Here is a 16248-nt window from a genome sequence, read left to right as displayed (position 1 = left end):
CTATCATAGGATAGCAACCTTTCGAGAGTCTGGCCATTCCCTGAATGGGCTTTCCAATTCTTGTGAAAATTTCTCATTCCAAATTGTGAGAATCTTAAAACTTCCCCTGTTTAAGTATTTGCAATGCTTAGTTTTTTGGTGCTTTTGTTTTTTGAGACAGGGTCTTGCTCTGTGGCCCAGGCTGGAGTGTAGTGGCGTGATCTCGGCTCACTGCAACTTCTGCCTCCCAGGTTCAAGTGTTTCTTGTGCCTCAGCCTCCCAAGTAGTTGGAATTACAAGTGTGAGCCACCGGTGCCCAGCTATTTGTTTTTGTATTTTTTGGTAGAGACAGTGTTTTGCTTCATTGGCCAGGAAGGTCTCGAATTCCTGGTTTCAAGTGATCCACCCACATCGACCTCCCATGGTGCTGGGATTGCAGGTGTGAGGCACCACACCTGCCTGGCTGGTGCTTAGTATTATTTTTAAATAAGGGTTGCAAGCACATTTTGTTTATTAATTAAATCAGATTGCTTCCTTCCTGGCCAACACAGTGAAACCCCATCTCTACTAAAAATACAAAAATATTAGCCAGGCGTGGTGATGCGCACCCGTTATCCCAGCTACTCCGGTGGCTGAGGGAGGAGAATCACTTGAACTCAGGAGGCAGAGGCTGCAGTGAGCTGAGATCATGCTGCTGCTGCATTCCAGCCTGGGTAGCAGAATGAGATTCCATCTCAAAAAAACGAATATCACAAAGAATTAGTAGATGAGGAAGAGAATGAACTCCACCCAGACATGAGAGGAACCCAGAAAGGGAGTTACAAGGATGTCAAGGCAAAAAGCAGCCATTTCAAAATTTCCCTGAGAGCTGTTCTCAGGACCAGAAGGAAAGCTTTTTCTTCTTTTTTTTTTCCCCTTCCCTCCTAAGTTACTTGGCCTTGTTTTTTAGAGAACAGAATTCAACTACTGCGATTAGTGCTGTTAGTGTTTAATTAAATTAGATTAAGTTTTATGTGTGTTTTCTAACCTAGCCTGGAGCCAAATCGTATCTGTAGTAGTAGAGGAAAAGTCTGTTCTAAATTTTAAAAAACGAACACAGAAATATACCTGGGGACAGCTATTGTTACATAAATTGAAAACCCATAGTTCAGTATTGAACTTAATCAGTATATTTGTATTTTATTTAATGGAAATATTGGTTATCTTTGAACTCAAAACTAAATTGTGGCTCTATTTTATTAATCTGTATTCTCCTGTCTATCAGTGAGTCATATTGGCAATTTACAGATTCTAACATCTGTACACTGAGATTAAGTCGTGTATGGTGAAGGTAATATTTGTCAGTTCTACCAAACTGAATAATTGAGACTTGAAAGTTAATTTTAGAGTTAATACTCCTATCTACAGTATATGGTTTACTGGTTTACACTGACCAAATATATTTTAATAATCTGCTATAAAGCTGTGTGCAGTGGCTCACACCTGTAATCCCAACACTGGATTATTGCTTGAGACCAGGAGTTGAGACCAGCCTGGGCAACATAGCAACACTCAGTCTCTATTAAAAAATAAAAAATTAGGCCAAGCACAGTGGCTTACACCTGTAATCACAGCACTTTAGGAGGCCGAGGTGAGCGGATCACCTGAGGTTGGGTGTTCAAGACCAGCCTGACCAACATGGTGAAACCCCATCTCTACTAAAAATACAGAATTACTGGGCGTGGTGGCACATGCTTGTAATCCCAGCTACTCAGGAGGCTGAGACAAGAGAATCACTTAAACCCAGGTGGCGGATGGAGGTTGTGGTGAGCCAAGATCACACCATTGCACTCCAGCCTTGACAACAAGAGCAAAACTCTGCCTCAAAAAAACAAATAAAATAAACAGCTGGGTGTAGTGGTGGTGTGCACCTGTAATCCTAGCTACTCAGGAGGCTAGAGTGGGAGACTTTCTTGAACCCAAGAGCTCGAGGTTACAGTGAGCCATGATTGTGCCCCTGCACTCTAGCCTGGAAGACAAGAGCAAGGCCTTGTCTCTAAAAGAATTGTTTTAATCTGCTATAATACTAATTCATTTTAAGAAGTACTTACTGAATGTTGCTCCACATGCTTGCCAGTTGGGAGGAAAACAGAAATATTCGCTAAATGAATGAATGCTGTATACCAAGTATCTCCTTCATTTTATGTCGCAGAGATCTAGCTTCTGATATCACAGAAATATGTGATTTCTAAAATGTTTCAGACTATCATGATAAGTATTAGAAAATCATCGAGTGACTAAATATTTAAACATATACGGCCTGTATTGCATATAATCCTGACTCAGCAGTATTTCTAGACGTTTTTATGCTATTTGGTAATTTTGTTTGTTTAAGACACAATGCCATTTCATATATTTCCATTGATAATCCAATTTGACCTAATTAGGCATATTTCTCACACATGGTATTATTTAACATATTGCACATTTATTAAATGATATATATTTTACTTAAGAGTATTTTATATAATCTATAATTTTTGTAATTTATACTTATAATAAATCAAATATTAAGTGGGATTTTAGCCAAACCATCTAGACTTTTTTGTCACAATGCTTTTATTAAACAGCAATATAGGAGTTTCAAAATATTTTAAAATTTGAATACTTTCAAAATGTAAAATATTTGCAACTGGTATAATGCAATTGGTTGTCCATCCTTCTAAATTGTCTAAATAACTTATGTGGAAGAACAGTTTATTGAAGAACACAGTAACTGTGCAATTCTGTGTTTTATCATTTCAGTTTGAATCACCCCTGACTGGATTATGGCAGTAACAGTTTAGATGAGCAATTATTACTGTTTTTGAGGCTCATATACTGGGCCATTTTGGTTTTACTTCTAACAGACATATAAATGCACCTGCTTATTCATAAATATGTATATGTTTGCTATTTTAAAATTGGAAATGCAAGAAGCTTTATGTTTGACATTTTATTATAAATTTTATACACATTTAGAAGTATGGAAAACATACAGTACTGTGTTCTAGATTTAACAATTATTATCATTTTGCCATATTTACCTAATCTTTTTTTTTTTTTTGAGACTGTCTCACTCTGTTGCCCAGGCTAGAGTGCAGTGTTGCCCATCTCAGCTCACTGCAACCTGTGCCTCCCCGGTTCAAGCAATTCTTCTGCCTCAGTCTCCTGAGTAGCTGGGATTACAGACGCCCACCACCATGGCCAGCTAATTTTTGTATTTTTAGTAGAGATGGGATTTCACCATGTTGGCTAGGCTCATCTCGAACTGCTGTCTTCAAGTGATCCATCTGCCTTGGCCTCCCAAAGTGGTGGGATTATAGGTGTAAGCCACCATGCCTGGCCTACTTTATCTCTTTTTTATGAAGTTTTTTAATTTTTTAATTTTTTTGAGACGAGGCCTTGCTCTATCACGCAGGCTGGAGTGCAGTGGCAAGATCGTGGCTCACTACAGCCTACCTCCAGGACTCAAACAATCCTCCTACCTCAGCCTCTTGAGTAGCTGGGACTATAAGCACATGCCACCATGCCCAGCTAATTTTTATTTTTTAATTTTTTTGTAGAGATAGGGTCTCCCTGTCTTGCCCAGGCTGGCCTCAAACTCCTGGGCTCAAGCAGTCCTTCTGCCTTGGCTTCCCAAAGTGCTGGGATTACAGGCAGGAGCCACCCTGCCCAGCCTGAAGTATTTCAAAATAAATTCCAACCAATATAACCTTTTTTTTTCATGTACTTTCAGATATGTCTCTAAAAATAGACATTTATATGTATAACCTAATACCATTATCACATATTTAACAATAATTCTTTAATCTTCTCATTCCCAGATATATTTAAATTTTCCCATTAATCCAAAAAGAATCAAAATGGAAACAATTTCACACATTGCATTTGGTTAAGTCTCTTAAATTTCATTTGCTCTCTAGTTCAGTGCTGTCTAATAGAACTTCTACAGTGGCATAAAGGAAATAGGTAATATACTGCTATCCACTATGACAGCTACTACCTATATGTGGCTTTTGAGCACTTGAAATGTGGCAAGTGCTTCTGAGGAACAGAATTTTCAATTTAATGAATTGAAGATGCTTTAGTTTAATAACTACATTTCCTTATTCTCTTACTGGAATCAGCCATTTCCCCATGGTGTTATGAATCCTCTTAGTGAGAAATGATGCATAGACACCAAAATCAGGGTGCTAAGTCTGCCCATTGTTATGTGGGTTGTCACTGAGATACAAATAATTTTTTTTTTTTTTTTTGAGACAGTCTCACTCTGTCACCAAGGCTGCAGTGCAGTAGTGTGATCTCGGCTTACTGCAGTCTCCACCTCCTGGATCCAAGTGATTCTCCTGCCTCAATCTCCCACATAGCTAGGATTACAGGCACCTGCTACCATACTTAGCTAATTTTTGTATTTTTAGTAGAGACAAGGTTTTACCATGTTGGCCAGGCTGGACTCGAACTCCCAACCTCAGGTGATCTGCCTGTCTCAGCCTCCCAAAGTGCTGGGATTATAGGCGTGAGCCGCCGCACCCAGCCAAGGCTCAATGAATTTTAATAATTTGGAATTCTGCATGTATCCCCTAATCTATAATCTGTAGGGCTTAAATAGAGGTTTTTATAAGCTGTTATGTACAATCAAGTTGTATTTGTTTTTTAAATTACTTAGTCTTTTCCCAAAAGGAATTTGCAACAGCTGCATAATCTTATAATTGCTATGTTTCTTTCTTTTATTTTTCTTTTTACAGTTGCTTTAATTTTACATCGTAAAAGCAAAGAGGATATTCTTACAATACAAATGTTCTGAGATGTTTTTCATATTTGTGTCTTTCATGTGGCTCAGAATATATGAGATTTTCATGTCATATCATTGTCAGTATTCAGCCTTTTCTCCACATTGTGTGGGATAGAGGATAGGGTCTAGAAGCTTATAAAATGGTCACAAATGAGGAAGTAGTGAAAACGTGCAGCCTAGAAAGCGTGCATTTGTGGCAGGAAAGGCACTGTGGAATGCTGCTGGATTCTGCCATTCAGTCGTTACCCCAAAAGAGACCGAGGCAGATGCAAGGAGAAAAGAGTTGCCTGCATTCCTCAGTGGCCTTTCCATTTCCTTTATGTTTTGAAATAAGCACATTATGCTAATCAAGTTTTCTAAAGGTAGCCATTTTTATTGGTAGATCAAAAACTGTACTTTAAGTAATAAGCCTTCTGACCTTCTGTATTTTTCTCTTAAATTATAATTTCCTTTTATTCCTATTTAAAACCCAAGTGTAAAAGATATGTTCATAGGCTTTCTACTCACTCACTTTCCTCTTTTTTGTAACCACAGAATGACAGCCTTAAATTTTAATTTCCTGACTTGGCTTGCCCATGGCCTGACTTTTTTAAAACAAGGAGTTTAAGTTAAAGAAATTTCCCCAGCCATTATTATTTAAACACAGTTGCACAGCATCAAGAAATTTTAAAATATTATTACTAGCAGTTGATACTCCCCCAGTTTTTGGGTTCAGTGTGTTTTAGATTGCCCCTGTCTTTATGTTTTTTGTTTATGAACTTTTATATTTTTCAAAAAATAAGGCAAACCCTTTTTGCCTGGTAGGCTTTGCTGAGCAGTATAATAAACTAGCATGCGGGCAACAGAACCTGGTTCCAGGCTAGACGCCACCGTTTTCAAATGGCAGAACTTTAATTCATCAAATGAACAAAATTAAGCAAATTAAATTGATATCATCTATAAGTCGAGGACCATAGAATATCCCACACTCATCACATGGGTTATTATGAAGATCCAATGGATATAATATTGCTTTCAAGATGGCAGCACACTTGCCACTGTACACCAGTGGTATTATTAGGCAGAGGCCGAATAGAGTCCCTGTCCTTGAAATACTGGCAAGGAGCCCTCACCAAAGGCCAGGTTTTTTGTTGTTGTTGTTTTTGCATTGTGGTATGTTATTTCCTCTGGCATGCTATTCCCTGCCCTACTCTTGCAGAACTGTGTCAGTGGGTCACCAAAAGAGAGAGCTGATTCAACTGATTCCTTGAAAAAAAGATAGTCAGACCTCGCAGTATGATGGAGATGAAACAACTGATTTACTGGTTTTCTTTACTTTTTTGCTGCTCATGTAGGCATTTAAAAAGACATGGAAACCGTCTGCACACGATAGATCTTTCTGAGCCTTTTTCATCTAGTGTGCTGTGCTGACCTGCTCCCTTGGATGTCTGCACACTCATTTGGTTCTCCCTTTTGGTCACTTTTTTCCACTTACCCTGGCAGAAATTCACATAGCTGTCAGTAGTAATTCAGTGACCTGCTTTCAAAAAAGTGTTATAAATTAAGCAGCTTTCCTGTGTACAGCTTTTGAGTTGAACTGAGAAGGGCTAAATGAAGGGAGAAGCTATGTTGAGCTCAGAGTCAGAATGCCCTGCCCCAGACTTTTTGAGACATGGATTTTTCATTTGTTTTGTTTGGTGACACTTAGAGAGAACAAACATTCTGAGATAAAATCTTCCTTGGGCCGGCCTGCAAAGATAGAATTGCTTTAGAGCAATTTGGCACTGGTCTTAATCTTAATAGTTTGGAACTCATATGTGACAAAGGAAAAGAATATTCCAAAAAGTTGTGCCACCCTAGGCTATGTGATATAAACTGTTAGAAAGTCTATCAGCATGTAAGATGAAGAGACCTCTAGAGACATCTAGGACAAACTCCAAATTTGGGAAAGGTCCATTCACATTTGCAATTGTTAATTTAGGCTTGGGAAGTGGAGGCATTGGTAGACTTCCAATCACCATCTCGACTTTTAATTCCCTAACTTGTAAGATCTATGGAAAATCAGCAGTGCTGAAGTTGGAGGCATTCGATTTGTGCCAACCTAGGGAAGCATTTACTCTTGGCAGCCATTAACCTTACCTTAGCAACATTTCAGTTTAAGCTCATCCCTGACTTTTAAGAGACAACTAGGCCGGGCGTGGTTGCTCACGCCTGTAATCCAAGCACTTTGGAGGCCAAGGCGGGTGGTGGATCACCTGAGGTTGGGAGTTTGAGACCAACCTGACCAACATGGTGAAACCCCGTCTTAAAAAAAAAGAGAGACAACTAAAGATTTCTATAGTTTCTCTTATAACTGATCCATTTTTAAAAAGATATCCCTTTGGGAAGGAATTCTTATTTTTAGAATTTTAGTCCAGAGTAAGTAATTTTTTTCAGATAGGTGAAATAGAATATGCAGAAAATTCTTATTTTTTTACTGTTTTAGATACCATCGATGCCTGTTTATTGTTTTAAAACAAAACATAATAAAAACATAATAACATCTGATGAGTTGCTTTGGTTTTACCTTTTTTTTTCAGTTTATACAAGTTTCTTATTAGGTCAGCAAATTGTAAAACACAATTTGTCAAGGCTTTTGAAGTCAGCAGATACTGGGTGAAGTTGCTATATGAATATAATAATAGAAACCGTTGTTCAGCATGATGCAAAAACTATTCATGTTCTAAGTGAAAATGTGAAGATAATCTAATTCTGACAGAAAACCACCTGTGGACATGGTCTTGTTTCTTTTTGTTTCTTCTGTTTTCTGCAAAGGATGGCAATGCTTATTTAAAGTCCTTTAACAGGATATCCCAGTTAAAGCTTTGACAGACTGTTTATAGTTCACTTCTGCCCAGGGGCAATTAAAGGCACATTACAGGATAAGCGAGATGACTCCCCGGCCACAGGAGGAGGATGTGTGGGTAGGATTATTAATGTTGAAATGAATTATGATAGAGTGACATGTCTGCAAGAGCACCAGGGGTTAGTAACTTAACAAGAATTCATATGCAGAAACCCATAATTCTCACCAGTTCTTCAGTGTAAATGAAACGAAAGTTGAGGGAGAGAGAATAAGGTGAATTTGCAGAGATATGTAGGACAGTATTTAAAAATATTCTTCCAGCACAAAGACGTTAATCTTCCTTTGTCGAAATTATTCTGTCTGCATGAAAATTTGGCATGGGGCCCCCAGGCTTCAGGTAAGATGGGAGAGAGGGAGTATTTCTTTTTTTTCTTTGTACCGAAGTACTCAACCTTCTGATCTTCCTTGACTTTCATACCATAGGCATATGTCTACTCTGACCAGTTTGTTTCATTTATTGTGGTAAGATGTGCTTGTCTTGTGCTTTCCTGGTGCAGAAAAGGAGCCGCCTCACTCATGCTTAGTGGCCCTTTTGTTCCTACACACAGTGGTTCTCGGACACGGTGGCTCCCACACCCTGGTGTTTGTCTGTACTGGGAGAACCAGGCGTTCCGAGTCATCTTGGCTGCCCTAGCTCTCAGCTTCAGGGAATATATGACTCAGAAATGCTATGCTTTCTGGAATTTGGATATTTCATTTGTTTTTAGTTTCTTGGCAACTTCTCTTTTGACTTAGGAGAAGCTAATTATTTGAAAGGGTCTCTCAGAACTCTACTTACAAATATATGGTACCTTCTTTGTATTGATCTCATTTTAAATATCTAGTCCTGGAGGAAGAGCTAAAGGTGAATAAAGTGATGAGCCATGTAGGGGATCTCTCAGGAACACAGTCAAATTTCAAGTTGAAAATATATTAAGTCGATAATACTTAGTACTAGATTCTCCTGAACTGACTTTGAGAATTCAGAGTCAACCTGAGGACTATATTACAAAGGATCAGAACTTGACTTTTGGGCCAGGTGTAGTGGCTCACACCTGTAATCCCAGCACTTTGGGAGGCCAAGGCAGGTGGGTCACTTGAGTCCAGGAGGTTGAGACTAGCCTATGCAACACAGTGAGACCCTGTCTCTACAAAAAACACAAAAATTATCCAGGGTGGCGTGCCATGTGCCTACAGTCCCAGCTACTGAGGAGGCTGAGGTTGGAGAATCAGCTTTGACCCCAGAGATGCAGGCTGCAGTGAGCTGTGATCATGCCAGCCTAGACAAAAGCGAGACCCTTTCTCAGAAGCAAAAACAAAAAGACACAGAACTTGACTTTTATTTAATAGGAGGCATGGTAATAGCACGCATCAGATTGTTTTAACATAGCATTTTAAGATACTTAATTTACACATTTAGAAAATTAATTCTGGCTGGTTGCAGTGGCTTTTCCTTAATCCCAACACTTTGAGAGGCCAAGGCAGGAAGATTACTTGAGGCCAGGAGTTTGAGACCAGCCTAGGCAACATAGCGAGACCCCCCTACTCTATAAAAAAATTTTAAAAACCATAGTTGGGCATGGTGACACACGCCTGTAGTCCCGTCTACCCAGGAAGCTGAGGTGGGAGGCTTGCTTAAGCCCAGGAGTTTGAGGGAGCTGCGATCACACCCCTGCACTCCAGCCTGGGCCACAGAATGAGGTCATATGCCTAAAAAAAAAGACAAATAGAAAAGAAAATTAATTCTATGTTGATTGAAGCCCAGCTAAATAGAAAAAAAAAAATTTCTAATAGCCATTTTAAAGAAGCTGGGAAATTCTTAACCAGACTAAAACAGAAACGATCCTTTCTTTCTTGGTGCTCACATCTATCTCTGTTTTCACCTTCATTCCCCTTCTAATCCATTCATTTCAAGTATTTTTCTTTTCTGTGTGTATCTCTATATAAATTTAAATTTACACACAAGATATTACAGTATTAAGATATTTCATTCTGCTTCCTGTTTTCATCACTTCTCAAAGTCCTTGGCTCCATGTATATCTAATCATTGCTATAATCCCTGCATAGTACTTCATATTCACTGTATTCAACCATTCACCCTCCAGTAGTCACTATTATATGTCACATTGTTGTAGCAACTACAAATGCAAGCTCAGTAATTGAAAAGTTAACATTAAATTTTACTGTTTAATTGGTTTCCTGTGTCAATTTCATGTTTCGGGAATTTGTATGGACAGATAGACACCAGAGAGATATGTATATTTCACCTGCATACTTGAGGCTAGAGAAACATGATTTAAACTATTTCAAATATTACAACTAACCTGGTTATTTTCTTTAGGAAAACATTAAATTCAGAGTAGAAGGCAATTCAGAATACCTGTCTGTTATCTTTGTCTTGTCATTTTTGTGATATACAGTTCCTTGAAAGTATTGTGATAATCCATCTTACTATGTAGTATTTCAAGTTATACGTTGAGCCTCTGAGCTTTCAGAGTGAACATTTCTATTCATAGACAGTGCTGTTGACATCAGTGGGGAGATGGCACAGGCTCTGTACTCTGGGAGAGTCTAGAATATTATACTGCAAACCATAGGTCAGAAAACTTTGTTCCGGCAATGAGGCAAGGAAACCTACCACTGTCCCCATAGCTTGTTTTTGTAGAATTATAAGTTGCCAAGAAGTCCAGTGACTCTCAACACCCCATCTCAACACTTTCCTGGATCCCAAGGCCCTGGTGCCCTTAGGACACAATTTCCCAGTTACTTTTATTGTTCCTGACAAGAACTCGAATGAAGGCAGTGTCTGGTACTCACTTGGGGTGTGGAGTCGTGGGTCACATTCTTGCTTCATCATTTCTTACCTGGGTGACCTTGAGTATGGCGCCTAAATCGTCTCTTTCTTTCAAATTGCCTGGTCTGTAAAATGGATGCAGTTAATGGTACATATTGCACAGATGTTTTGTGTGAGAAGTAAATGAGAGAAGGTAGATAAATAACACTTAGAGGCATGGTCAGCAGATGGTGAGGAATTGTTCAGTGTTGCCATTTAACCCTTTCTTTCTCTGCCTCTCCCCACACTCCCTCCCACCAGCAGTGTACAGATTGCAGCCTCCTGCCTCTTTCCTCCTATCTCGTTCCCTGGATGACACCCCTGCTTTTCCACCTCTCTCTCCCCTAATCTTACCTGTTTTCACCCGTTCCTCAGAACATTGCCTTGACAGTTCCTCAGTGCCCCATCCCCTCTTCCCATGGGCAACACCACAAACCTGCACACACTGTCTGTTATTATTCCACCTGTTTCATGTGTGTTCATTCTGTCTCATAAAGGACACTGTAGGCTCTGAAGAGCTAAGACCTTTCTTATTCTTTTGTCCCATGGAACATAATCCCCCTGGTATCAATACCAGGAATAGTGCTTTTTCTAACCCACTGGTTACCTTTTGTGCTTACAGGCACCAAATCTTAACATCTGTTTGTGTTTCTGTTCCCCTCTCTGCATTGGCTGCTAGAGATCAGAGTCAATCGGGAGGTCGCATCTAGCTGGGGCACTGTGCTTTATGGCAGGTGTTTTGTGTGCAGATCTCATACCATCTTCATTTTATAGTTGTTCCTTAGAATCAATGGGGGATTTGTTTCAGGACACCAAAATCCATGGATGCTTAAGTCCCCGATATAAAATTGCATAGTGTTTGCATATAACCTACACACATCTTCCCATATAATTTTTATTTTTTATTTGTACAAATTCATGGGGCACAAGTGTAATTTTATTACTTCAATATATTGCATAGAGGTCAAAATCAAGGCTGTGAGTGTATCTATCATTGGAATAACATACATTGTACCGAATAATTCCTGTATACTTTAAATCATCTCTAGATTACGTATAATAGCTAATACAGTATAAATGCTATGGAAATAGTTGTTATATTGTTAGGGGATAATGACAAGGAAAACACCTATGCATGTTCAATACACAGCAATTATTTTTTCCTGAATATTTTTGATCTGCCATTGACTGAATCCATGGATGTGGAACTCACAAATGTGGAACCCACAGACAGGGAACCCACAGATGTGGAGGGCCAGCTGTGTTTATTTTTTTCCAAATTTCTTTCCCTCTGATTCTGCTTTATACACATTTTTAAATCTGTTGTCTTACATTCCTTTTGTAATCGTCTTAAGTCCTTTTGGAAACCAAGCAAGGCATAAATTGTGCATATTTGCATTTGAGGCAACACAGGCACCGCAGGAGCTGGAGGCAGCAAAGTTCAAAGCCAGTTCACCACTTACCTGCACAGGAGCAAGGCACCTCCACTCTCTGGCCCCATTCTCTAGCCTGTCTGGAGAGAGAATGAACCTGCCTCCAGGGCGGTTATGCTGTTTAAATAAGATAATGCGTGTGAAATGTGAAGTGCCACTGTCCCCGGCATGGAGATGCTGTCCTCAGATATTAGATGCATCTTGTATCTTCTAGTGTGTCTTTAAAAATTAAGTTATACTGGCTTCATGCCTATAATCCCAGCACTTTGGGAGGCCAAGATGGGCAGATGATTTGTATCCAGGAGTTCCCAACTAGCCTGGGCAACATGGTGAAATCCTGTCTTTACAGAAAATACAAAAATTAGCAGGGGTTTGGTGGCACATGCCTGTAGTTTCAGCTACTTGGGAAGCTGAGGTAGGAGGATCACTTAAGCCCAGGAGGCTAAGGCTACAGTGACCCATGATTGCACCAATACTGATCAATCTAGTATGACAGAGCATGACTGTGTCTCAAAAAAAAAGAAAAAAATTAAACTATACTGACATATGTTTCTAAAGTAATCGATGAAAACATATACGACACTTAGCAAGCGTTGATCAGTTCCAGCGCGTGCATGAGCCACTTTGCACATGTGGCTCAAGCACTCAGCAGTTTGCTTAGTGAGTAGTTGGCCACAGCTCACCTTAGGTATCCGGAGAATAATGCTCATTCCTGTCTCCAGCTTTGTAAAATTGCCCAATAGACAAAAGGCATTAAAATATGAAGATGTGATTGTATCTTATAAAACTGCTTGGAGTGGGTTTTCCCTCCTAACAAATAATTTCTGATCATCCATACTCCTTAAGAACACTGGATTTCCGGGGGCCAGGGAGGTAAGATTTTGTCTAAAGCCTTCCTGGTGTCAACCACTTGCCATCTGTTGGTCCATGCTGGCCCTACTGGGACTATAGAATGTGCTTCCTTGACTGACGTTCCTGTTGCCCTTTCTTTCCCCATCAGCCTTGTAGCAGTACCTGGGAAGCTGCCTCCTGTGGAAAGATGGAGGAACAGATGACAGCTTCCAGTCAAGCTCGTAAATACGTGAATGCATTCTCAGCCCGGACACTGGTCATGTGAGACATTTCCAGAAAAGCATTATGGTTTTCAGAACACTTCAGGTTGACTTGGGATATATCATTCCTCGACATGAAACTTTTCATGAATGGGAGAAGAACCTATTTTTGTTGTGGTACAACAGTTGAGAGCCGCACCAAGTGCATTTAGTTGAATGAAATCTTATTGGATTTCACCCAACTAAAAGGATTTTTAAAAATAAATGACAGTCTTACCTAAATTATTAGGTAATGAATTGTAACCAGTTGTTAATATCTTAAGGCAGAATTTTTTTTAAAAAAACATAAAATGATTTATCTGTATTTTAAAGGATCCAACAGATCAGTATTTTTTCCTGTGATGGGTTTTTTGAAATTTTACACATAAAAGGTACTCCAGTATTTCACTTTTGATCACTAAACATATGCATATATTTTTAAAAATCAGTAAAAGCATTACTATAAGTATAGACTTAATACCATGAGACAGTTAATCAGGATTGTAAATGCTCATTTATGGTTAAAGACATTGAAGGTACATTTATTGTACCAAACCATTTTATGAGTTTTCTGTTAGCTTGCTTTAAAAATTATTACTGTATGAAATAGTTTTATAAAAAAATTATATTTTTATTCCATAATTTAATTTTGTAAATGCCAAATGAAAAACGTTGTTTGCTGCTATGGTCTTAGCCTGTAGACATGCTGCTAGTATCAGAGGGGCAGTAGAGCTTGGATGGGAAGGAAAGGAACTTGGTGTTAGGTAATTGACTATGCACTAGTATTTCAGACTTTTTAATTTTATATATATATATATATATATATATATATATATATATATATACACATTGTTTTCCTTTTGTAATACATTCGAAAACTTGTTTGGGAGACCTGAATTTTTTATTGTGGTTTTTTTTTTTGTTATCGTTGGTTTATAAAAGCATGCATTGCACTTCTTTTTTTGGGAGATCTATGTTGTTGATGTTCTATGTTTTGTTTTGAGTGTAGCCTGACTGTTTTTTAATTTGGGAGTTCTGCCTTTGATCCACATCCCCTGTGGTTTCTAAGCGTATGGTCTCAGAACCGTTGCATGAATCCTGTGTTTGCAGCTGGGGAGACAGAAACTGTGGTTGATAGCCAATCACTGCCTTAAGAACATTTGATGCAAGATGGCCAGCACTGAACTTTTGAGATATGACGGTGTACTTACTGCCTTGTAGCAAAATAAAAGATGTGCCCTTATTTTACCTACTTTTGTTTTCTCTCTTACTTGTCACTGTGAACAGCAGTTGTACTTTAAAGAAAATGGAGGAGACTCAAAGCACTTTCCTCTAATAATTTGCACACCATATGCATTTCATGTGAAGAAGCCAAGAATCATTACAGTGGAGAAGAAAGAATAAGCAAACCAAGTTAAATAGTTCACAAAAAATCACATAGACAATGGAGAGGAATCTCTTCCAGAATGCGTCAGTCAGGGTCCAACAGCATTTGAGTGGGGATGCAGTAAGGGGAGTTCGTTCACAAACGTACTGATGCCAGGGATGTGGGCAGAGGCTAGGAAAGCCACGGGTGCCGGCCTGAGGGCACCTGGAAGGCCACCTGGAGGGAGACAGTCCAGAAAGCAGGAGCCCTTGAGAAGAGCACTAGCCTTTAGCGAGACCACTGCCATTGAAGGAGACCTCACAGGGAGGGAGCCAAGGGTAAACCCTAACTGTGTTTCCCCATTTCTCCTATCTCTGCCCAGGGGTCTTCACTCGCAGAACCAACCAGAAGCTGGAGGGCAAGGCAGCTCCCAGATGGGAGCCGGCCTGTGAGCTTTCAAGGGCATGCTGGAATCATTTATTCTAAACGGCTCCATTTCACAGATGAATCTCCACTGGCTCCATCTTCAGCTTAGTGTTCTCTTTACTATATGCTGTAATACCCCTTTTCACATAAATTCCTTAAATTTCCTTTACTCACTCTGTTCCAACTCTGAATTCTCATAGGCATGATGCACTTGGTGTTCGTAGAGCCAAAGATTTGTTACGCCTAATTGCTAGTTTTTAAGATGCTTTCATGGACTTTTACCGTCCTGATGGTAAATGACATGACACATCCACCCAGCGTTAGGAAACTCTTTACATCCGTGCCCTCTCAGAGTGTTTCTCCAAGCTCTGACTCTGCCCCTTACTAGCGATTTGAACTTAGACAAGTCACTCACCTCTCTGAGGCTTTTTTCCTTATCTGGGAAATGCGTTCTTTCCCACAGTGAAACTTTTATTAAGTAACGCACTATGCAAATGTTTCTTATTACATACACTTTCCACAATCCAGTATGCTTGCTGTGTAATGTGTTGAATGCCCATCTTGCTGATCATGTGCACTGCCAGTTACACAGTTAGAGCTAGGGGTCACTTAATTATTAATAACGAGTGAACTCAACATCATACAGAACTGAAGTAGGTATTTATATTTCAACACGTTTGCAACCAATAACTAGAGACTCAAAACCTAACTTCATGAAAAGAAGTGTAAATTTAGATGTTACTGTCAAATCTTCATACTGCCAGAATACCCAGTTCACAAGCATCGCCAGAATATGGGTTGTTCTGATCAGTTTTAAAAATCATTCTGCTTTTTACAGGAGGAATTCAGATTGTATAAGTGAAAACAGTATTACATATTACTTAAATGAAAGGCTGCACTTGTGAGTTACTGTGTGTCTGCATACATTAAATAGTTTACAAAAAATCACATGGACACACCTGTGAAGGTGTGTCTTCATACGTCCATCCAGAGAACAGGAGAGACACTGAGAAGACTGATGTGTCCCAGCCTCTAGATGGGACTGAAAATTCAAGAGAAGAGAGATGCCCAGGGATAAACTTCCTTCTTTCTTTAGAAATTATACAATATTAGAACTAAAAGGAACAGTAGATATCATCAGGGCTTCCAGTAAGGAGCTCACTGCCTTGCTTTATTGAAAGAAAATCATTTTTGAAGCCTGACCAATTTTTTTTTTTTCTTTTTAAATAGAGGTGGCGTCTTGCCATACCCTTCCCTAGGCTGGTCTCAAATTCCTGGGTTGAAGCAATCCTCCCACCTCAGCCTCGCAAAGTGCAGGAATTACAGGTGTGAGCCACACATCCAGCCACCAATCTTGACTTGAATTCAGACCCTACCCTTTACCAGCTGTATGACTTCATACGTTTTACTTAATCTCTCAAAGCTTCATTTTACTTATATTTTA

General features: G+C 39.3%; 1 protein-coding gene across 4 annotated transcripts in view; it reads left to right on the top strand.

The window, feature by feature from the left end:
• Positions 1–15986, top strand: part of MYB (MYB proto-oncogene, transcription factor) — a 39732-nt gene extending 23746 nt beyond the window's left edge. For 3 of the 4 annotated variants that reach the window (XM_039467909.2, XM_074397429.1, XM_074397428.1), the window contains one exon: positions 12922–13827. In XM_039467909.2, the coding sequence (XP_039323843.1) occupies positions 12922–13038 (117 nt within the window). In that variant the 3' untranslated portion in view covers positions 13039–13827. Of the gene's footprint in view, positions 1–12921 lie in introns of all 4 variants that reach the window. The other variant, XM_039467908.2, reaches the window with a different exon arrangement.
• The last annotated feature ends 262 nt before the right edge of the window (positions 15987–16248 follow it).

This window comes from Saimiri boliviensis, chromosome 4 (genome assembly GCF_048565385.1).
Source record: "Saimiri boliviensis isolate mSaiBol1 chromosome 4, mSaiBol1.pri, whole genome shotgun sequence".
Classification (NCBI taxonomy): Eukaryota; Metazoa; Chordata; class Mammalia; order Primates; family Cebidae; genus Saimiri; species Saimiri boliviensis.
This window is presented reverse-complemented; position numbering and strand designations above follow the sequence as displayed.